The 23725-nt window shown below is 48.6% G+C and overlaps 1 protein-coding gene and 1 non-coding gene across 4 annotated transcripts; both read right to left on the bottom strand.

Moving 5' to 3' along the window:
* Positions 1–11246: 11246 nt before the first annotated feature.
* LOC119210228 (bromodomain-containing protein 1-like) lies at positions 11247–23701 on the bottom strand. Of its 3 annotated transcripts, none has more exons than XM_037460015.2 (13): positions 22954–23701; positions 20441–21842; positions 20036–20192; positions 19614–19745; positions 19382–19510; positions 18254–18566; positions 17797–18162; positions 15753–16370; positions 15372–15513; positions 15105–15238; positions 14122–14231; positions 13438–13592; positions 11247–12873 (listed from the first exon to the last, which is right to left on the bottom strand). In XM_037460015.2, the coding sequence occupies exons 1-13, from the start codon at positions 22970–22972 to the stop codon at positions 12690–12692; spliced, it is 3861 nt and encodes a 1286-aa protein (XP_037315912.2). In that variant the 5' UTR covers positions 22973–23701; the 3' UTR covers positions 11247–12689. The 3 variants fall into 3 exon arrangements, with proteins under 3 accessions (XP_037315912.2, XP_037315911.2, XP_037315913.2); XM_037460014.2 differs by having other exon boundaries at positions 15753–16373; positions 22954–23697; XM_037460016.2 differs by lacking the exon at positions 22954–23701 and adding an exon at positions 22565–22929 and having other exon boundaries at positions 15753–16373.
* Positions 18743–18815, bottom strand: trnak-cuu (transfer RNA lysine (anticodon CUU)). The gene has a single exon. It is a non-coding gene; the product is annotated as a tRNA-Lys (tRNA).
* Positions 23702–23725: the final 24 nt, after the last annotated feature.

The following is a 23725-nucleotide window of genomic DNA, read 5'->3' as shown; positions in this document are numbered from 1 at the left end:
TCCTCCGTTGGAAGTGACCTTCAGCAGACCTTTTACTTTCCGCTCTCACCGCTCATGCAAATGAGTTGGAAACCACATGCCCTTCCTTTTCCCGGTGTACCACCGTGAGATATACATCAGCCTTTAATTGATTTTTGTTTTGTTTTGCGTGAAAAAGTAATTCGGTGCAATTGTTTCAGTTTGGTGGCGTGTTTGCACGCGCTTCCACATGCTGTTCATTCATTTGCAGCCTGTGGGTGATTTATCAACCTATTACACTTGACACACAAAAGGGGCGCATGCATTCAAACACACACACACACACACACAGTTTTGCCCCCCCCCCCCTCCCGGTATCTTGCGGAGCCATACACGTGGCTACGCTGTGGTGGCTGGAGCAGTAATGGCTGTGCTAAAGGGCTGGGAGACCGCCAGACCCCGTCAGACCGCAGATGGATGGACCCATGGCCTGCTCACACACACACACACACACACACACAGTCTGACTGTCCTGGCCCAGCGCGTCCTTGACTGGCCCGGACCTGCTTTTTGAGCCACAGCGAGGCAAAGTGGGGCAACTGGGACAAAGCTCACGTCAAAATGCTAATGTTGCGAAATTAAAAATCACTGGTAATTAGTAGATTCTACGACACGCACAAAAAATGCCCGCCTCTTGTTGTGCTGCATCGACTAAAATGCTATTTGTGAATGCAACGTAAAGTGGCTTGAAGTTCTGGGTTCTTGAGGTAATGCAAGACAAAAATCCATATGTTTGAAACAGTGGAAAATATTGAGGTCGCCCAGTATCTGCATGAAAAAAACAGACCCAAAGCATCTGTTATGAAAGCTTTTGCTCTCACCTACACTTAGTTATGAATCAGAAGTGTTACTATCTCAAAGCCCTGGTCATAGGTGGTGTGTTTGGCTTCATGTTGTGCTAACTACTACAGCAAAATCCAATGCTGGTGTTTGTGAGAGGCCCTGATAGGAGAGGCAGACAACATTTCTTTTGTTATGATTGCCTTAGAGAGCCCCCTAAATGGATTGCTGGGGCAGGGTCGCTCTTTTTTTTTTTTTACGAACTGCGGCTGCAAAATTACAAACAGAAACAATAAAACTGTCTGTGGCCGCAGTGAGCTTCCCACATTTTTTTTGTATTTTTTTTTTTGCACAATGTGACATTGTGAATTTCAACCAGAATATGCCACAGCAGACCCGTTTGTTGGATCGGATGTCAACGCCGACTGCCAAGCGTCTGCAACAGTTAGAATTCAAGGAATTGAGATGCGGCCCCCGTATGAAGGTAATGGAGTGAGTGAGGAGAGTGTCTGTGTTATCGATTGTCGGTGTGAAAGGCCTGAAGTCTCGCCTCCTGAGTTGGCTGATCTTTCCACAGCTGCCTGCGCTCCTTTACCTCGCCGCACGGCTCAACAGTCGCCGGGCCAAAGAAGTCCCCTTTCTGTCGAAAAGAGCAACAATGTGTGTAAAACAGGCCAAACGTCATCTTTCCTCCCCTTTATGACCAGAGTTTTAATTTCCTCTTCTTTCGTTTTTTTTTTTCTTCTTCCCCTTGACACCTTAGCTCGATGTATTTGTTTGTTGAACTAGACTGTGGCCTGACATCTTGGATTCATCTTACTTCACAATAAACGCAAATAGCGTGCAGAGAGAACCAGGACGGGGAGAGAGAGAGCATCTTAAATCTCCACTACATCAATAACCATTCAAACGTCACTCGGAATGTTCAAACCGCTCATTCGTTTGTGTTTGTGTGCATATTTTTGACACGTCTCGCCAGCTGAATAGTATTCTAGCACTCCCGTTTTTAACGAGAACCTTTATGCACATTGTTGTTAAAAAGTAACTAATGAAATAATACGATTACTGTGGCGAAGGAAATAAACAGAGAACAGACAAATGGGCATTGGATGTAGCAGAAATGAGCATTGTGGGATATTAAAAGGTGAATTAAGAGTGTGAAACTATAACAATCCAAAATGCACACGCTCATTCTGCTTCAACTACTGGTTTAAATGTGCCATTTGATTTAAGACATTTTTACGCCTTAAATGTCTAAAACTTAATCTCAGACTTTTTTTAGGCTCCACGGGGGAATCTGTCATTACTTTCTAACTAACTCAGTAAGCTTTCCTTCATTGCCGGGCAGTAAGACCCCCCCCCCCCCCCTGTAGCACCTTAAAACCCAGCCAGTCAAATCATACAGCCACACAAGCACAGCATAAATCCATAAGCAAAGAGACCTAGAAGCCGACGGCGCTTTCATTCCCCTTTTCTGCAAAGTACTTGCTTTAGTTTAATCAACGTTAATTAATTTTATGCAAGTATTTCTACTTAATGAGCTATAACATGCAAAACCATTACCTCCCCCCCCCCCCCCTTCCTCTTAAGGAATCAATATTACCACTAAAGACTTTTCATTAGCCAACTTTTACAACTGCCTTGATCTACTTATCTAAAAAGGATGTAAGCGATGGATATTGTAGAGCTAATCGTATGCCTAAGTACAGCTTCCCAAGCTGGATAATACTTCCTGTTTCCTGCGGGCCTCACATTCAGCTACCGATGCATAATACAGAGCAGGGTTGAGCCCCCCTAGGAACACCTGTGAACACACACACACACACACACACATAAACACACACATGCACAGACTCAAATCACAGCCGACAAAACGCACCAAAGTGAATAAACTCTATTACAAAACCGATGCTCTTTTGCCTCATCGGCTCGGCCGTGGTTTTGTTTAACGGGGAGAGAGAGGGACGGCAGAAGGGATGCGAGGGGGGGGGGGGGGGGGCGCTGCAGGTAATTAGACTCCACGCGCTTGTAATCTGGGGGGTCAGCTCGAGTCGCTCCCCTTTGTTCTACAATCAATAGCTTCGGAAGGAGGTGGCAAATGCCAGGGAGGACAGACAGGGAGGAGGCGAAGGCATGGAGCGGAGCGGGGGGGGGGGTTGGTGGGCCCTTAAATTTGGCATTAGTCATTTAAGTGGCAGAGAGAGAGGAAAAAAAAAAAACACAGCAGAACACTCTTAAGTAGTCAGGTGCAACGGGGAAATATCTGGAGGTGTTAACAGGGCCCCACGGGGGGGGCGGGGGGGGGCAGGTCTATGCCCTGCGAGAGGGAACGCGTGGAGGAGGAGCACAATAAACGAGGTGAACGACGCCGCAGAGAGAGAGAGAGAAATTATCACTTTTACTTAATCCAGAAATCTGTGGGGAAAGAAACAGTGGGGGTTTTATTGTCACCATCTAGAAAGATAAGCTGGTGAGTTTATTCGACAGGAGAACGACACCAAACCCAGCAGTAAAAACAGCAGCAGAGCAGGAGGATAAAGTACATCACTATTTCTTCTCTAACTTGTAAGACAGGCCGTCCTTTATTTCTTTATTTCCTTTTTACAGTCTCCAACCCGAGCGCTGTGTTCCCCTGCAGCTGCACTCGGAGCCACAACCAGGAACGGTGGGGGGGGGGGGATATGGATTTATATCCTTCCTGAAATAAGAGCCCTCTGGAAATACACTACAGACCCACATGTGTATGTATGTGACCGATAGGGCTGCGACTAAGTTCCATGTTCGGTTTATCTTTTTTTGGGGGTATATTTTGTAGTATAAAACTACATGAAATAATGAAAAATGTCAATCACAACTGGGATCCAAAATGGGCCAAAGTTCATGGCAAATATAATCAACAGATTGCAACAGAAGGCAAATAAACGCCAACCAATCTTCACATTTGTGAAGCCGATCCCAGCGAATTTGTGACATTCTGATTTAACGTGATGAATGTTGACAGTTTAGTGTCTGTCTGTCAATTAATTCACTAATTATTTAAGCCCTAGATTGTGTGATTCAGCCACAGAGAATGCGCGCCCTGCTGTGCATAAAGAGATCCTTGTAGCGGCATGTCCGCCTACTAATCAGCACGAGCCACGAGGGAATTTTAAATCCTTAATCGCAGGCCCGTCTCTTTTCTTCAGATCTGACGACCCCCACATCTCCCCCATTTCAATGCTCCCCAACACGTTTCTGCCGCTTTGGGTTTCCATGTGTGTGTGTGTGTGTGTGTGTGTGTGTGTGTGTGTGTGTGTGCAATGTTCAAACTTTTAAAGGTATCGTTACTACGAAGCTCCGTCGGACACCGTCGGGGGGGTGGGGAAATAGAAGGAAAGAATTGCCCAAACCGACTGGGTTGTTTTATTGCATAAGAAAGAGTCCACTTTGTTAACTTTTAAAAAAAGAAAGAAGTTTTGCTTTACGTAGCCCGAGGGAGGCGATGCCTGAGAAAACATTTGCTGAGGAAACAAAGTCCTTCCAAATGTGGAAATGTTGGTGGAGGATAAAGCTTAATTACCATTGACCTTTGCTTATTAAAAGCGTGCAAATTCAAAAAAAAATTTGGGTGTATGAAAAAAAAAAAAACTGCATCCCGACCCCCAAAACAACAATGCCCGCAACGGCGTGTTGAATTTGGGATGGAGTTAAAGGCTTTGTGTTGGCGCGAGGCTTCCACCTAAAGGCGTCTTTGAGAGTCCTTCACTCCGACTGAGTCGATGTTCCACAGCCATGCGCATCGCGCGTTGAAAGTAAATATATCACACCCAGTGGGAAGAAGGCAACGGACGTGGCAAGAGGACTAAATGAGGCCTGGCGAATGTTCTCGATGATGGCTGAATGTCACATTGATTCGGACTCCAGGAGAGACAAATAAATGCTCATGGAACGGTAAATATTTATGAAGCATTTGTATAAAAAAAATTTAAAAAACACCGGATAACAAAGAGCCTACAGGACACAAACACAGATCATATCCCAGCACATCACACTGCGTTTGTCCACACATGTATGAATGGATAAAAAGGGGGGGGGGCACTTCAGCAGCGTCGCCACACGGAACCAAAGATAGAAACTCATTGTCTGCTTCTCAGCCGAAATGGGCATCTGTCTTGGTCTGCATTCGCGCCCCCCCCCCCCCCCCTCCCGCCCCCTCCACCCCCTCCGAGCCTCAGACACAGATAAGACGGGATGCTATTGCAGTAATGTCAGTCTTCAGCCCAACGGGTAAACCTGGATGGCGGGCTCTTTCGCCGGCGATAAGGACGTCGCTGCCACAGATCTGTAGGAGACAAGATGTAGCTATCTAAAAGCCGGGGGAGAACAGGTGGTGGTGGTGGTGGTGGTGGGGGGGGTGGGGGGCGCTCGCATGCCCACGGCCTTCGCAACACGGCGAAACCGATGCTACACTTCTCCGAAGATTGGAACCGCTCTCACGTCGCCAACGCCGTGCGTGCTGCTGACAGCCGAGGTCACCGCGGAGGGACGCCTGAGACTCAGGCCCACTTTTATTTTGGCGGGCGTTCATTAGGCCTTGATGTATGTGAGGTGGGAAAAAGTTTACCCAAACCACAGGAGGGGGGGGGGGGGGGGGGGGAAGTCGCATCGACCCCAAACGGAGCGTGGTGTGGCGCCCCTGACAGGCCCGCCACAAATCATTGTTTTGTTCCATCTCATCAGCGCTTTGGAGCGTGAGGTGCCAGCAGGGGAAGTGCGATTATTCAGCTAAATTCTGCGAGGGGGGAAATTATAGCTCTGCGGCAGGCAGCAGGTGCATATACAATCACCTCCCTCCCTCCCTCCCTCATCCACCACCCCCCCCTCTCTTCAGGCACAAACAGGCGGGCCAAACTGCGGACGCATATGCTACAACACACACACACACACACACACACCTGTACATAAAAATACAATGCGCACGCATCACAACAAGCGGCCTTACAGTCGCACCAGCCCTTTTTCTTCTTTTTCGCTGGGACAAATCCTCCCCCTACCCCCCCCCCCCCTGCGTCCCTCCCACAATCACCCAGCGACACAGATCCAGGATCTGGCCACAAAGCAGCGAGCCGGGCAGGACGGAGACGCTCCAGGAGAGAGGTAATTCTGTTTCTGTTTGTCTGACAGAGGGAAGAGAGGGGAAGGTAGGAGTAGGGGGAGTGGGTGGGGGGGGGGGGGGTTGCAGAGCCCCCAGGATCAAATCCAATTCTGGCGAGATACACATTAAGCTCTGTCAATCACAACAGTGTCCTTGGAATGTGGCAGAATGGTGATGAGAACGGCGGGGGAGTCTCCTCTCCGCGAGTGCTCGGGATGAAGCCACTTAAGACACACACACACACACACACACAAAGACTCGCCCCGGAGGCTTCACCGCCTCCAACCCCCCCCCCTTCAGACACATCGACGCAACTGTAGGACATGATCCACAAGTGATCATCCCTACTTGAGAGTTCTGATGCTCGGTGGATTGGTTTGAATCCCAGTTACGTATTGAGTATAATGAAAATGAAAATTGTTTATTCTTTTTCAACACTTATATTTTTGCTTTATCATGTACTGTTTGTTCATGTGTTATTCTTGCTGTGACCTGTTAAGGGACTACGGATAAAAACATCAGCGCTATTATGTGGCCCTTTTATACATAATAAATGAACTAATACTGAAAACAGCATCAATCAGCATTTAATCAGAGGTGCCCTGTTTGCTATCCCACAAACTCTTCCTCCCAGTCTTGGGCACTACGTTACCCACCATGCAACTTGGCCGCCTGAGACTTCACAAAGCCCCCCCCACCCCACCCTCCCCTTGGGCCCCACCAAAGGCTTCATGCCACTTTTCACTTTTCTTTTAACACGGCGGTTCTCCCCAAGTGACCCGTGAACAAACTGTAGCGGACATGAAAATTAAAACCGCTGGCAAAAGCGCATCCTCGATTGAATTTAACTCTCAGCAAAGAAGAATAAACAAATAAAAGTCCCACGCTGTTTGACTCGCAGCTTGAGTTCATTCAGGCTACAGCGGGAGCGACAGTTTGCCTATTTACTTGTATTCTGGACTTCTGCTAATGATCTTAACTACACGAGTAATTATCTTTCACATCAAAGGGCCACGCTCTGAGGCCTGCTGTGGCCTGACATCTTTGTCCCCTCCCCCACCCGCCCCCGCCCCCTTCCAGCCAGCCAACCAACAGGGCACACACACACACACACACACACACATACCATCACAGTTCCGGAGCCAGCTGAATCATGACATTATCGGATAATTAGAGAGTCGCCTGGCTGCGTTTGACGGGTCCACATGTGACGAGTCGCAGAGAGGTAAACACACTGATTTGACCGCAGGAGTGAAAGCCCGTATGGTTGGTTACGGATTATCGGCAAATGAATGACACCTCAAGGGACCCTTGATGATTTACTAATAAATATATATATATATATATATTAATTTTTTTCTGGCTCAACCCTTGCTGAGCAGCCCTTTCATGGCGTCCATTAGCGCTGCTCTTTCTCACCGCCGCTCACGCTAATCGATGGAGCCGCCGGTCTGAAGGCGGCCCGGGAGCCGCTAACGCAACGGCCCCAGCGACTGCACGCGGCACGCGGCGGTGCGCGAATGCTTCTGGCTCATTGGCCAATGCCCCTGGGCTCCCGTTTCCGCAAAACACACAATAATCAGGTCATCTGGCCCCCGGCGAGAATCCTTTCATTAACCAGCTAACGATAATCTCTGCAGAAACATGTGACTGTGGGAGAAAATGTAAATGAACTGCATTTAAATTCCTTTGATGTTGTTTGTTTTGCTCACCTTGGAAACACACTATTTCTACTTCTCCTCTGTGGTAAGAAGTAAAACACACCCCATAAATATTTATCTACCTAGGGCCTGTGCTATTCTGGCCCAGTGTTTTGAACATGGCCACTGGAGATTGGGCCTATCAGGGACCTGCCGAGGGGGGGGGTGCAGGGGGCACAAAGCGAGTGAAAAAAGGAGAAGGTGGTACGGAGGAGCGGTGCAGGATAATAATATTTTTTCTTTGCAAGTTCCAAAATGAAATGGTTTGCGTGATGTTTAATGCAGGAGGAGGGGGGTCAGGGTTCAGAGTGCGTTGCTTTTTACGAGTCATCTCACAAACCTCCCAACTTTCTGTCACAGTGAAGCTGAGTCCCTGCAGTATTTTAAAGAGTTTGTGTCCCTGTAGGGGAATACTTTCTTGTCTTCACTTTCTTTTGAAAACATGTTAAACCCTCCGATTCAGGTAGGTCCGATTTGAGTTAACGTTAAAAATGTTCCCAATCTCAAAGTTAATCAACAAAATCCCCACATCACAGCTTTCTGTGACAAACTCAAAGATATTCAGTGTACAACAACATTCAACAAAAAAAAAGCTGCAAATTGACATTTCTTTTTCAACTGGGTTATTTGTCAAGAGAACCAACAATGGTCTGAGGTGCACAATGAAAGCAGTCTCGTGCCTGTTGGTCCCTCTGCTTTGGTGATAAAAATAAATAAAGAGATTCTATGAAAATATTCTACGAATCGCCAAAATCTCTGGGAGAAATCGTGGGAATTAGTTTCCACAGCGGTGTGCCACCCAGGCAAAGCCCTGCTGTCACCTCCTGACGCATTGCTGGTGCTCCTAATAATCGCATGCATGAATATGGTAACAAGCCCGCACACACACACACACACACACACACACACACACATACACTCAGCTATGAACACTTGCTGAGGCGTTTGTGTGACATTTCCTCCCTGAACCTTGGTGACGCTGGTGCAGGTGGATTGGGAAGGGGGGGGGGGGGGGGGGGTGTCTACGGCCCTGTCACACACACGCGCACATGCACGCACACACACACACACGTCTTACCTGGTGAGCTCTCTGCAGGCTCGCATACTTTCAGAGGCCTCCACCCGGATGTTATTGCGGGCCTGCGGCACCCGGAGCACCGCTCTAATGAGATCACCTCCAACTCGGTCAGAGTCATCCGATGCCACTGATGAGGGTGGATGTGTGCGTCAGTGTGTGTGTGTGGGGGGGGGGGGGGGGGGCGGATTGATATTCACGCTTGACTCGCCGTCCTCTCCACTTGACTGCAATGTTTACCTCCCCACGCAATTAGTATCTGGTGGAGACAGACAGACAAAAGGAGGAGAGGTGGTGATGGAGTCAGACGGTGCCGTGCCTCTCTGTGCGCGCGACTACATTAGCCGCGACTGTTTATAGAGATGGGGAGTTGTCTTTCAATGTGGTTTGAAGGTGGCTTTTTATATCAGTGGGGGGGGGGGGGCGGCATTACTAGCTCATTTAATCCCCATAACGCTTTGCATCTCTGAATGTCAATGGCTCAAAATAACAAAAGATGGATTGGCTTAGGTAAAAAATGCATATTTCAAATGCTTCCATCAAAAAAATTTGCATCCGAGACGCGGCTCGCTCAGGCTCTTTTATTATTATTATTATTTTTATTTTTTAAATAAATAAAGCCGAAGAGCAAAACGTCAAAAGTGCGGAAAAGATGTTATGGGTTCAACTGGCTTGTGTTCCACCTGCAGCCTCCCATCCCAGGTAGCCCACATCCGTCTGCACACCAACACATGAATACATACCCAAAGTTCTAAGAGCACGAGTGTCTGCCCACGCTCCAACACGACAGGAATAGCGAGGAGGAAAAGACGGACTTTCGGAGCCGGGGTCTTCTGATGGATTTAGCAATAATTGACATTCTCTCTAATCGCCATTTGAACACAACGATGGAGAAGGTTTATACGCTGAATACTGATGGCTACCTGATTAGTGTGAGAGTGGGGGAGGGAGGGAGGGAGGAAAGGGGGGGGGGGGGTGTTAGGCGAGCAGGTGGACGTTCAGGTGTGCCTGGTTTGTAGACGACATCCCCGAGGGGGAGGCGTGGCGTGGAGCCACAGCGCCCCCCGGTGGACATAACGGGGAATAGCCAATCTGTATTTGACTACATACTGACTGACTTAAGAGTACTTTTTACTTAACTATAACTATTTGGAACAACAATTCCAAACCTAAAGAGGTACAAGAAAAAGAAAACACGTAATCCGACATTAATACAAAGCCTATTAAATATGTTTAATGTCTTGGTGTTCCTGCGGCATTACCTTATTGATTGATTGAGATTACATATTGTTAACATCAGTAACTTCCACCTTCAGTTCATTGGGAAGACTATTAGTATTCGGGTGTGTGGGAGACAACTTACTTTATCATTTTGATAAAAACAGATTCTCTGTAAAGTTTCATTTGCGTAGATTAATGTCGAAGACACAAAGCTGAGATGCAAAGGGCCAGCTCGGAGGATGCGGGCTGAGTGCCGAGAGGCTGCTGCTTGAGGAGCAAGTGTTCCCACTCGAAAAGCTGCATTCACGTGGGAAGAAGCAGGTGTGATCGAAGACCATTTCTCAAATGTAAATGTCCTTTGGCACAGCAACGATTCACACAATAACGATGGATCAACAAGAAGCTCCGTGCCAACACTTGAGATAGAAATGAATTACTTTACAATTACAAAAAAAATCAGTTGAAAATTCAAGTGAGCAGTTGCCACATAATATTTAAATTACATTCATTTTTCCAATAGTCTTGAATAAGAAAGAAGTTTTGCAGAATCAAATATGAGCAGAACACTAACATTACGATCATCTATGTCCTTAAAGTTTGAATGCGGTCTTTGAACTAAGGCTTGTGGTTCCAGGACTTTAAAACAATATTCAAGGAAGCAGGAGCCGTTCGTTAAATCGTTTGAGGGGGAGACGGGATTATTGTCAGATACCCAAAACCAAACTCATGACCTTATGGCTTAAGTTCTGATGCTCGCAGAGTACAAACAGTGGGACCGACAGCATCTCAGAGCATATTTTCTAATCGGAAAATAAAAACCAAAGAAAGAAATCAGACCGTTAAAAGTCCTGTGAACCGATTGTGCAGCCGCACGCCGCCTTGCGTTCAACGTGGCGTCGGATCCTTCTTCCCCCAGACTTTCATTATGAACCCGTGATCTTCAAAACTTCACACAAAATTGCTGGAATACAGAAACTCGCATACCTGGCAACCTTGCGGGACACAATTTTCTATTTAAGTGGACAATCATGGGCCGAGTAGATGAGCAGGGTGCGGTGCCATATGGCAGGTTGTAGGTTGAATTAGAGTCTGCCCTCTGCCAACCATGAAGGAGGCGCACTTCTCACAAGGGACATTGAGGAGAATTTGGGTCCTGCTCGAGCCCCAGACAAGGCTCGGGCATTGTGACTTTTTTTTTTAGCAGCGAGTTTGAGAATGCTTGAAACAAAAAAGGAGAAGAGTGGAATAAGCTTTGAACACTGAGGTGAGACAATACATTAAAAACAAAGCGAGAGTTCATATTTGTTTGTCTTTTATTTTTTGCTAGAAAAAAAAAAAAAGAGCCCCAGCAATATTTCATACGACCCGATTAAAAAGAAGAAAAAAAAATGAAAAGAAAACTACGACAGTTAAATACAAAAAATGAAATATATCAAAGCGGGCCAATGCTAGCCAGAAAGAAAATAGGCAATTATATGAAATTAAATGTCTTGAAGTCTACAACTACAAAAGAAGTTTAAAAAAAAAAAAAAAAAAAACTACTCAAAAAGAAGGCAAGTAGCCACCTTAGAATGTGCCGCTTTACCACAATCACCTCGCACGTCTTTCCTTGGATATAAAGTAATGCAAATACTTTACAATAAGTTACTGCAGCCCCAACTACAGCAAAACCAAGTAACAGTCAGACGTATCACAGAAAAATACACTCTACTGTAATATCTTCTTTTTTGGCAATAATTTCACACATCACACAGGAAATTAATCAGCAAGAAAAAAAAAAAAAAGAGAAAAAAAACCTTTAGCGACCTTTTTGGTTTCTTCAGTACAATATACGCGTTCTGGGTCCACATCAGACTGTATGAGCTTCAGAGACTTCAAATCATATAAATATATATATGAACAAAAATATACTAAAACTATTTGGAATACAAAAAGGATTAATGCCAAATGGAAGCTTACAATGATAAACTTCAATAACTTAAAAAAAGGAATACATTTTAGCCCTAATCTCCTTTACACTAAGGCTTTAACCATTTTATTCTCGTTGATCATACACAACTGTCAAAATAGCACTGTTAGTGCCAAGAATGCATCGAGTATAAATACTAAGAAAACTCCTGTACAGTACTCATTTCTGTCAAAACTACAAAATAAGTTAGTGTCAGGCATCTGTACAGATCATTTACAGTTTAAATACAAAAGGAAGGTGTGTGAAAATGGACATGACCAGTATGACGTACGGTGATTGAAGGCAACCACTGACTAACTTTCAGCTATTTCACCAGCGACTTATTTAACAGCTGGACAGAGAAGTGATGAACTGGCTGCCCGCCAAGTCCACCGGCCCCTCGGTCAAAACGTAACGCTCGGAGCCAAGCGCTCGTCTCACCACAAAGTCCCGACCCCCGCTGGCGAGTTCGGGCAAGGCTGCCAAAAAACATACGGGGCCGATCACGCTTTTTTTTCTTCTTCTCATTTGAAAGCACAATCGTTATTTTTGGAGGCGGGAATCGGAGTCGGGCATAAAAGGAACGGGCTCTAAGCACACGGGGTGGAGAGGGTCAGATGGACACATTCATTTGAGCAGCAGCGGCGGCGGCGGCATCCCATCGGCACGCGATAAGAGGGCAGGGGAGGGGGGGGTGAGCGGGGGACCCCAGTAAACATTAGAGTCTCCGGCAGAAACGGGGGAGAGCCGGGGGAGCAGGATGGAAATTGGTACAGGAGAGGTAACAGGGTGTGTGTGTGTGAGCGGTCAGAGTCAGTCCACGTCGCTGAGGTCGCTGACCGGCTCGTCCTGCACGATGCTCAGGTGGTTTATGGCGCGGCTGTAGGCGATCTGGACGGCCTTGCGAATGCTGGATGTACGTCCCTCCATCATCTTGATCTTGTCTAAGGTCTTGTCCATTCCCAGGGGAACCATCTTGGATCTGGGAAGCCACTGCCTGAGGGGGCGAGAAGACAGCGTCCACGTATCAAACACAAGAGTTTTAATTATTAAAGAGGTACTACTAGTACTACATTCTTGCATTAAATTCAGTTGAAAAAAAATCATACAATAACATAAAATGATTACTTGCGTCAACACTTCACACAAAGAAGAGCAAAGGTAACAAACTGAATTCATACTAGTGCAGTGATATTTGGGAGGGAAAATGATGTGTGTGGGACCTGACAAAACCAATAAAATGAAACAAAAGGAGTATTTAATCAACTGAAATAACATTTTAAAAAGCATACTTTTGTTTATTATTGGAACAAACAACAATTACTGGTCCAAGTAATTAAGCCTCCAGTACCATCCTCACTGTGAAGGACGGACCACCATTCTCCCGGGGACGGGAGTCCAGGTGGAACTTTACAAACGCCTCTCTCGGGCTGAAGCAATTTGTCGTCTCTCGACAGCTGTTGTGATGCGGCCACAGGAAAATAATGACCAGCGCAATGGCGCGTTTCACCCTCGCTTGGGCTTAAATCACCTCGACGCCCCCTGGACGGCGTCCACTCACCAGCTGCGCTTGTTGTCGAAGAAGAGGACGAGGTAGAGTTTCTCTTCGGCTTTGTACTGCATCTGTTCTCCGATGCGGAGCACGTCCATGGGGGGCATGGGGATGGACACCCCGTTGTGCTGGCAGCCCACGCGCGGCATGTGCGGGTCCACGATCTACGCACGGCGAGGAGGGGGGACGTTACACACAGATCTGCACTCATGAATGCAGCGGCATGGCTAAGCAGACATCCGCCCACGGACTTACGTTCGAGCATATGGCAATGGCAAACGACACACACACACACACACACACACACACACACACACACACACACACACACACACACACACACACACACACACACACACACACACACACACACACACACACACACACACACACACACACACACACACACACACACACACACACACACACACACACACACACACACACACACACACATCCTTTAACTCTGAGGTCAAATCATACTGGTTAACAGTAGAATGCTGCCATCTAGGGGACAAACCAGGATATGACACCCAACCTCACTGGACACCTAAAAGGGCAGCTGGAGTGAAGGCATTGCTTCCTCTTGTGGGGACAGGAGTGTCAGAATTACATTCCAACTTGAACAGAGGACAGGAAAAACGTCAGAGAGAAGGGACTTCAGTCATGCGCTCTGTCCAAACAAACACTCACCAAGGCAGGGTAGGAAGGGTATCCGCTACATTTGGCCCAAACTAGCTTCAGGGGTTCCAATGCAACTGTTGCAGCACTAGCGGGCATCCAAATATTGCTGTTGCCAACCTCTATGGGAGCAGGGAAAACACCAAACGAGTCACAAGTGGTTTACAAAACAAAAAAACAACCCCCTCCCCCACAGAAACGCGTTTCAAGAGGCCCACGGCAAAATCAGGGTGGGAGATCAGCTTTTCCCTTTAAGAGCCTCACTGAACGGCAGATGTTGAAATTGACCCGCCTATTTTAGCTTTTATCGACTAAATGGGAACTTGTGACTGGGGAAGAAGCTCCAGCCGCTGAGTGGTGGCAGACAGAGAGTAAAAGGCTCACTGCTTATTAATTGTGTGTCTGAGAATACAAAAGTGTTTTGTACGTTCCATGAACTTTAACTTTAAGGAACAAGTTCACCGGGGACAAGATTTTGCCGACATCTTGAAAAAGACACCACTGCTCACTGTACTGTTTTCACCTTTTGGCCACACTCATTTCTGGTCGAGAACGAGAGCAACAGGTCGCGATAAATGTGGGGGCTTGTTTGAAATGCATTAGTTGTCAAGCTCGACTTGTATATCAGCAAGCCATTCTCATTCATCATTATCGGTGTAAATACGCTAGATGGAACTGCATTCTAATGTATTTTTCACTTGTGACGTTTGCAGTTCTCAATGTAGTGTATTCCCATTTTTACTGTTTTACAATTAGATATTCTTCTAAATAGCCAGCATCGAGTTAAATACACTATCGTTCACATCATTCAGGCTCCCACTCAGTTCCTGCTTTCAGATGAGGCACTCTATTCTGAAGCACGGAATTCAAAAGAATTAATTATCACAGTTTCACTCGGAAAATCCTCTACATTAACTCAAAATAGAGTATGAATTGCGTGGTTTGTGTACATAATTTAAAAGACACTCTTTGGAGACACAATGCAGCCAACTCACCGGCAGCGATTCGAGCAGCTTTTGCAAAGTTCCCGGTTTCGATGCAGGCAATTAATTCGCTCTTATCGTCCACAGTGTTCCTCCGGACCAGGGCGGGTTTTCCCTTCCCACATTTTGGAAGGCTGAGAACAGTGCTAAAGAGACATGAAACAAAAGGAGAAAAACAACTATTGAGGCAAAACTGCTGGGAGCCGTACACAAGAGACCTGTTGGTTTTGCCAGCATCATATTGGGTGCTTTTGCAAGTGTTCATTTCACGTGGGCTACCTGTTGCTCCCTGGCAGGCTGCTGCACGAGGACATGGACGACTCCGAGGCGCAGCGCCTCCGCGGCTCGGCGGGTCGACCGGCCCCGTTGGAGCCGACCGGCTCCTCCTCCTCGACCACCTCCAGGAAACCGCTCAACAAGCCTGAGACACAGCGCGACCCCAGAAAACGTTGATGACAGATATTCAAAAACGCTTTTCACCACGAGGGCTAATTGCGATGCTTTGACTGTCACTTCCCCCTCCGGTTGGCAGCACACCTGAAGCCTGCCGCGCTAATTTACATCAATGCGTTGAGGAGACGCCATTCATGTTCTGCCATATGGCAGCTCAAAGGGAAACGCAGGGATCGGGGGAACCCCTCTGTTGACACTCGTTCTTACCGGTGTCGAGCCGCTTCACGGGGGACTCCCCCTCCTTTTCCTGCTCCCCCTCTCCTCCCTGCTCCTCCTCCTCCTCGCTGTGCTTCCTCTTCTTGCTGTGCAGCAGCGTCTCCAGCCTGGGTATGACCACGGACAGGAAGGACTGGGAGCCCAGCTGCGCGCCGCCTTCCCCGGACTCCTTCTCCTCCAGCCCCACCTTCTCTTCCCCCTCCTCCTCCTCCTCCTCCGCGCCCCCCTTCCTGTTGACTCCGCCGGGCCCCTCGCCGGCCCTGCTCCTCGCGGGCGCCTTGTGGGGGCCGGCGGCCTTCGACTTGCGGAAGAGCACGGCGGTCCGGCGGTTGACGCTGCCCGTGGGCCCCGCCAGGGTCGACGTGGCCACCACGCTGACGTCCCCGTCCAGCTGCGAGCCTCGGAGGCCGTCGCGGCAGAGGCCATTGAGGCGGGAGGGGGCGGAGCACAGCAGCGCGGGCGCCTCCCCGCCGAAGCCGCTCGGGTGCCCGTCCTCGCAGTCCGGGGCGGCGTCGACGGGTCTGAGGGTGGGGGGCCCGGGGTCGGTGCCAGAGTGGATGAGTGGGGGGATGGAGTCCGAAGGCTCCAGTTTGGGAGGAAGAGACTTGTCTACTGTTGGAGGAGGGGAGAAACAGACATACAGACAAACTGCTTATTGTCTTCATTGGGACTAAGGAGCGAACATGAATCATTCAAAATGCAACTAATAAGCACAACACATATTATTCATCTTATATCATTTAATTCCTCTGGATACAGGTGGGTCAGTTGTCTTTTTTCCCCCATGTGTTATTATTCATGTGCTCTTTCATCCTCATTATTTCCTCGTGGTGATATAGGAATAGAAAACAATACGTTTTGTCGTGGTAAATCATTAGCAATGCATTCCTTGGCATATCTTTTGGGAAGAACAACAAAAAAATAAAGTCATTCATAAAAATAAAAAAACCATAAACAATACAACTGCAAGTGCAGCCATGACAAAGCCCACCAAATGTGATCTGTAGTATTATGCTATTACCGACGGTAAAGCGCTGCAACACCCACACACTTTGTTTGGAGAAGTGCTGACATTGCACATTCTGGAATGGCTTTTGGTTTATCATAAAAGTAAAACAAGGCATCATATTAGCATAACACCGAGGCGCTTTCATGAATAAAAAAAATAAGAGCTAAATGAATTTTTCCTTCCCTAGCAACCTTAATGTGGCTGATTAAGTGTGCCAGTTTAAACTGTAGGGCCCACGGCCGTGGCGCGGTGAGATGCTGTAGCACGGAGCACACCACGCCATCCATGTGGCTCTCTGCTTCTGTGATCAGCAGCTCACAAAAGGTTATGTGTGAGCCATTTGTTATAATAAAACACAGTGATGGAGGAGGAGTTGGGAGGTTTTTGGACACAAAATCGCCAGTTGCGACACTGGCCATGAACTTTTTATGACAAACTCTCTGAAAATGATGTCATGGTGCAACAAGTATTAAGTATAAGTGTGTGCTGCACCCACTGATCAATCTGATAAGACTCGCTTTTGCGCCCACATCAGGTGTATTTGTATTTGCAATGTGCAGGTAATAGCATGGCGAGGTATGTGGAAACAAGCCGCACTGAGGCAAAAGCGTTGACTGCCGGTCACGGAGCCTCTGTTTCCTCCACGTAAACCAGAATGCGTGTTTCCTCACATTTGCCTCCTGGTGAAATGACAGCAGTAACCCGAGCCAGACGACAACATTCCAAGAATCGGAAAGGAGGAAAGAGATTCAGATTTCTGGAAGCACTACAGTGATGTTTTACTAAAAAACTATGGCGATACGACCATGTTTCACAAACCACTGGTAGGAGACATGACATGTGACATTGCTCTGTAAGGCAATGATCTGGGTTGGGAGGGGTTAACCTCTGACCTCTGGTCTGAGCTTCAGGATATTAAAGCCACGTTGTTGTCTTTAAAATCTCAAAGCGAAGCATCAAACAGAAAAAGAAATAAGTAATAATAAAAGAAAAAATAAATATAGCCAAATCCAGCCCAATACATACCCTCGTCATCTGGAAAATGACCATTGAGCTTCATTCTGTCTTCTTTTGGAGTACTCAACACCGTGTGCGAGGCAGCTGATGAAGAGCACGCCGAAGTGGAGGGAGTCGAATGGTGGTGGTGCTGATGATGGTGGTGGTGGTGATGGTGGTGATGATGGTGGTGGTGGTGGTGGCCGGAGGGCTGCACTCTCTTTAGGCTCATTTCATTGCGCACGTCGTTGATGGTCTTTTTGAGTAGCTTCAGGCGCTTGCTGCGAGAGGGGCTGGACTTCATGGCGCAGGTCAGGTCAAACTTCTCCAGGAGCTGCTGCAGCTGCTGGTCCAGAGGCAGGTGCTGCCGATTTGCCGGCGTCAGTAGGCGGTCGACTAAGGAGAGAAACGTGGTTTTGCTCAACAAATTCTGGGACTATTTCTTATCCCCCCCCCCCCCCCCCCTGACACCCAGTGCATCCCTTACCGTCCTCCCACGAAAACGATGTTGGCACCTTCATTTCCGGCGCTTCGGCCAGGTGCACGCCGCTCTCGGAGTCAAAGCCTATTTTCTCCACGTCCCGCCGGGCCTTTCTGAGCAGGGACCCGCCCTGGTCTCGGAGGCGAACGGCAGCCCGGTAGAAATAGGTGTCCTTTGAGTTGTATTTCATGCAATTGTCAACAATGAGGTTGAAGTCGTTCTCAAACTGGTCAAAGTTGTTGTAGGACTGTGTGTCGATGCGCTGCCGCATGGTGGAGAAGTCCATCGGGTGCTTGATGTGGTCGAGGTAGTCGGGGACCTACAGTAAATGGCAGATAGTACATTTAATACAATTACTTCCACAGTTAAAAACAAAAATAAACCACGTCAACCAAAAATGCTTGAAAAATATATAGAATGCACTTCCGTAGTTCAATCATTCAAAACATGACATACCCAGACCCACAAGAGTGTAGACCCAAAAGTCAAAAGGAGTGCCCAACGTGGGGCTCGAACCCACGACCCTGAGATTAAGAGTCTCATGCTCTACCGACTGAGCTAGCCGGGCTTGTCCTTCGTTCCTTCCTTCACATATTTTGTCACGTGTGCTGGTGGACCTTAATCTCTAGTTACACATTCCACACAGTTGTCTGCTGTCCATCGTCTTTGTAGTTTGCTCGGGTGTTTTTTTGCACATCAGGCAAATGGTAGTTAATATTTACAGTGAGGAAAACACAAAAGAGTTCAAATCTCTGAAGCATTTGCATGGGGCAGAAAAACTGGTGGAATCAGATGCACTGTTTATCCGGTAGTGTGCTTTCATTCCGTTGAAATGTGAAAAAGTAAATCCAGTTTGTCAAGCAGGAAGTCTGCGGGTGGAAATTGAAGTCCTCTGCACTCTGGACTCATGGAGAACCGCCATCAGATAAAGTAATAATAGTTTACCTGTCAAAAAAAACTGTAGACCCAATGGGATTTTTTTGCTGCACTGTCTTAACTTGTTAGAGCTACAACACTGCAATTTTTCCACTATCGGAGAAGACCAATAAAACAGTGCAACTGCCTGAGAGGATGTAGATTATGTGTGGACAAACTCGACAAAAGAACTGCGCTCTGGTACCAACTGTACTTCACCTCATTGACATCCACCGCCTGGGTGAAGATCTTGGCTTGGTCTTTTGTCTGCAGCTGGTCCAACAGGGCTCTGAGCAAAATGCTGAAGGGACTCAACTGTATCTCTAGGAGGGTCTCCTGCAGTTTGATCTGCAGCACAAGCACAGAGGGGAATCCATGACTGGGTCAGACGGTTTCATTCCTTTCCCAAGCAGAACGTATCCGAGCTGGGGGGGGGAGTCAGAAGTCCTACCTCTTCCCTCTTGAGCTTCTCCCTCTTGCGGATCAGCTCCAGCAGCAGCCGGGCTCGCTCCAGGTCGTGTCGGAGACGGTGCCACTCCTTCAGCTGGTCCTTCAGGGCCCTGCTCTCCTCCTCGCACTGCCGCTGGAGAACACGAGGAAACGAAAGAACGTACATTGAGACTCTGGGTAGAATCAAAGCGTAGGTACAGGGAGGTTTTTCTGCCACAAGGATCCACATTTTTCTAAACTAGCACCTACACATATCACATAGTCAACCACCTTGTTAATGGCGGGACGTGTTGAAAAGCTGACTGGGAAAAAAACAAATGTAAAAAGTGTTGACATTTTCAAGTTCAGAAAACTATGGGCAGGTTTGTAGAAGGCAAAGTGAAGACTGAAGGCCTTCTGTGGCCGACTGACAGAGGAACAAACCGGTTGTGCGTTCTTCTGAGACAGCATGCTCGTCTGAAGGCGTCTGATGAGGGGAAGCCCATTCCTGGACTGCCTCTTTAATGTCCAGTAATTTAGAACTAGCTCCACAAACGCCCTCTTCTTCTGAACCGACACCTGGTTCAGGATGGTCTGTAACCTGTGGGGAGCCAGGAAGACGGATGTTAGGAGAGCAGCGCCAGGGGAGACACGGCAGCCACTAGCACACCTTCAGGGGCCACTTGTTGTTTCCCTCCGAGGGCACCATGGTTGAATTAAAAAGTAATATTGACGTTGACAGCCGAGGACGAGCTTAAAGCCGCATTTTAAACAGCACTCGATACACACGATGCCGAAGACGCCATCCCGCCGCTCCGCCCTCCCGTCATCAACACAACTCATGCATACCTGTGAACAGGAAACGAAGGCACGGCGGCGAGGGTCGCGGCTTCGGGTTCAGGCTCGGGCCTCTTGCTCTTCTTCTTTCCTTTGGACTGCCCCTTGCCGGCGCCCCGCCCTTTATCCACCTTCTTACACAGTCCATTTCTGGGTTTGGCGGCGTCGTAGATGGTCAGCGGCCTCCTGACGCACCCGCTGGGGGTGTGGGCTCCGCAGTAGGCCGTCTTTTTCACCGAGAACGTGTGCTCCCCGGCGTCCGTCACGTCTTTGATCGGCTCCATCTTCATGAAGAGGCCGGCCTTCTGGGCGCAGCTGACGTGGAAGGCGGTGTAACAGTTGGCTCGGTGGCACTGGATGCACGCCCCGACGCCTTTCTCCTTGCAGAGGTAGCAGGTGAGCTTCCAGCGCGCCGGGGGAATTTGGCCGACGCCGTCGATGGGCTCGATGAAGGTGGTGTTGGAGAAGCCCACCTCGGGGACCCAGAGGGCGCACACCACGTGGCCCCAGCGGCCGTCGTCCGTCTTCTTCACCGCGCCGCCCTTGTTGGGGCAAAGGATGCAGTCGGCGGGCCGCGCGGGCGCCTGGAGGCAGTGTCTGCACAGCCACTGGCCCTCTGGGATGTAGGGCACGCCGTAGCACTCCTGGTGCACCGCCACGTTGCACAGGTCGCAAAACAGGATGGCGTTGTCGTTGTGGCACTCGCCGTCCCCGCAGATGCAGCAGACGGCGTCCTCGTCCACGGGCGCTTGCTTCTCGCTGCTCTGGTCCAGGCTCTCCAGGTGCAGCTCTTTCTCGAAGCGGTCGACGAGGAACTCAAAGACGTTGTGGGAGACCTGACTGACGCCTTCGCTCCTCCGTTTGTCGTTGACCAAATCCAGCCAGGCGTAGTCTTCCTCGTCCATGTCGTACTCCGTCTCCTCGTCCAGCTCCTCCTCAGTCTTCTCTGCATATTTGTAAAAGGCAGCGGATGGTTTGGGAACAGCGGGAAGGTTGTATTCCACCGTGCGGAATTTGGGCTCTTGAAGCTTTGGAACCGCATTACTGGCCGCCTGGTGTCCGCCTCCATCTCCATGAACATTGATGCCCAGGGCAGCGTTTCTCTTCTCCTGGTTGTTTTTTAGCCGGACTGACCTCACGAGGACCTGCTGCTGTGGTTTCTCCGCGTTCTCCTTATTGCTGGTGCACTCCATCATCTCCTGCACCATGGGGTCGTCGTCCGAGACCACGTCCAGCTGGTCGTAGATGCTAATTCGATGGAGGCGGCCGTCGACGGCGAACTCCACCATGCGCTGCGCCTGGGCGTAGGTCAGGATCTGCTTGTTGGGGGAGGGCTTGATGGGAGACGGGGGCCTCTGCGGCACCGCCACTCGGTGCTGCCGAGCTTTCTTCTTCATCCTGGCGCTCCGTGTTGCTGCGGACAGGCGGGAGTGGGGAAAATTTATTTTAGTGTGTGTGTGTGTGTGTTTGTTTTGAAGAGTTCCAGGGGGTCTGGGTGAACAATGATACAGTTTTTTGAAGGATTTGACAGACACTCACTTAGCAGGCCCCTAAACATTATAAAAACAACATAATTGACAGGTTTATTGCTTATGGGGGGGGGGGGAACCCCATTTCATTTTCAAAAGAAATGGTTTTAATCAACTTTCAACTGGAGGTGTAAAAATACACACACGAGACAAAGAGGCCGCAGGAAGTGAGAAAGTTCCACTGATGCCTGGACCTACAGGAGCTCTGCTGTAACGTTAGCGATGGCAGCCAGCTGGACCTTCAGTTCAGCCGAGCAGCTGAGGCATTTAAACGCGGCGGGAGGCGGTCACACGGGGCACTTTTGAACTGCGCAGGAGTTAGCGCTTGCCCATTTGGCGCAGAGACTGAGAATGCCCTCTCCCGAATAACAACTCGCAGTCAAAAGTGGCCCAAGTTGCTAACAACAACAGTGGCAAGCCAGCTAGCTAGCCACGGGAGCTAGCCACTCAACCCTCCCCCTAAAACGAAGCAAATGGCGTCAAACAAAAACGAGAGCTATTTTAAAAACAACGCATGCCAAGCCCTTTTTTTTGCAGATGCGGGGATTATTTTCTTCAACAAAAGAAGGGACAGAAGGACGCAATAAAACAGAAGAAAAACACATACCTCGGGTTCACCAACAGCTTTGCTAGCTTAGGGAGACCGTAGCAAGACAGCGACCGTACAAAGCAATGGCGACACGGCCTGCTAAGAGGCTCTAGTTCCGCACACAGTGTTCTCATCCAACGGGCGATACCGGGCCCCCCCTCAGCTTCTAGTAAAATAGAAAAGAGGCCCCGTGGGCGCCCGCGAGGGTTTCGGTGTTGAAATCTAAAGAGAACATACAGCCGTTTTGCATTGTGGACCACTCATAGGGCCGCAGTCACTCGCTAGCCACCGCCGACCGGGAGCAAGTAGCTCCAGCAGCAGCAGCAGCAGCGGGTTACGGACGGCTCATCCCCCAACACAACAATGCGTCTCAGCAGACAACTCCCACCCGCACGCACGACCCTTACGTGTGACGCCGGAGGTCATGTCGGTGGCGAGTCGTGGATTTCGCACAAAAGCCCCATCTGTCACACGGGCAACGCGTTGTCTTCTCTTTTTTTTAATCTCCAATGTGTTTCCTTACTAGCTGGGTGAAAGAACAAAAAGCCCCGGAGACAATAGCGTGATGTTTTTAGGGGAGGTCGCGGCCCCAGAGACCGCCGCGGACCTCCGGGTTGCAAGAAGCGGGTCTTACAGACTCTCCGTGCTATTCATTCACGCATGTCCTGCAATGGTCAGGACCCTGAGTAGATCAGCGGACCCTTACTATTCCCAACCATAGGGACCACTTGGCCCCCTTAAATATGGCCCTTCAGGACGTCGGGTTAGACGCTGTGATAAAGCAGTGTTGTGGAAAAACAAGTGCGATCCTGTTTGGGTCCATGTACCTTTTGAGTGCCTTTTACCGTAAAAACATAAAACAAAAACCAGCTTGATTCCCTGTTATTTCGGAATGAGCGTGAACGCAACACACGCCACCAGTAATTCATGAATTAATTAAAAAGTAGTTATTTGGTTGTAAATGTGTTTCTTTATTTATTTTTTGGAATAACTAGCTTTCCAATGAATTCACCCATAAAAACAATTTAGTTCAACAACTGCTATAGAACTAACAAAGACCCTTGTGAAAGACTTAACACTTAATACAAAAACACAACGTCACTTTTACAACACAAACTCAGTAAAAGTAGGTTTGATGCAGGATGGTACGTGACATATTGGCTAAACGCGTGACACCCC

This window comes from Pungitius pungitius, chromosome 2 (assembly GCF_949316345.1).
Source record: "Pungitius pungitius chromosome 2, fPunPun2.1, whole genome shotgun sequence".
NCBI lineage: Eukaryota > Metazoa > Chordata > Actinopteri > Perciformes > Gasterosteidae > Pungitius > Pungitius pungitius.
Note: the sequence above shows the minus strand (reverse complement) of the source record. Positions and strands in the feature narration are given on the sequence as shown.

What these genes read in the sequence shown, in the direction of transcription:
- LOC119210228 (XM_037460014.2), bottom strand. An exon ending in TCATTTTCCAGATGACGAGG is followed by an intron (nt 16,374 to 17,796) that starts GTATGTATTGGG and finishes CTCCTCCAACAG; the next exon opens with TAGACAAGTCTCTTCCTCCC. An exon ending in TTCGACAACAAGCGCAGCTG is followed by an intron (nt 12,874 to 13,437) that starts GTGAGTGGACGC and finishes TCGCCCCCTCAG; the next exon opens with GCAGTGGCTTCCCAGATCCA.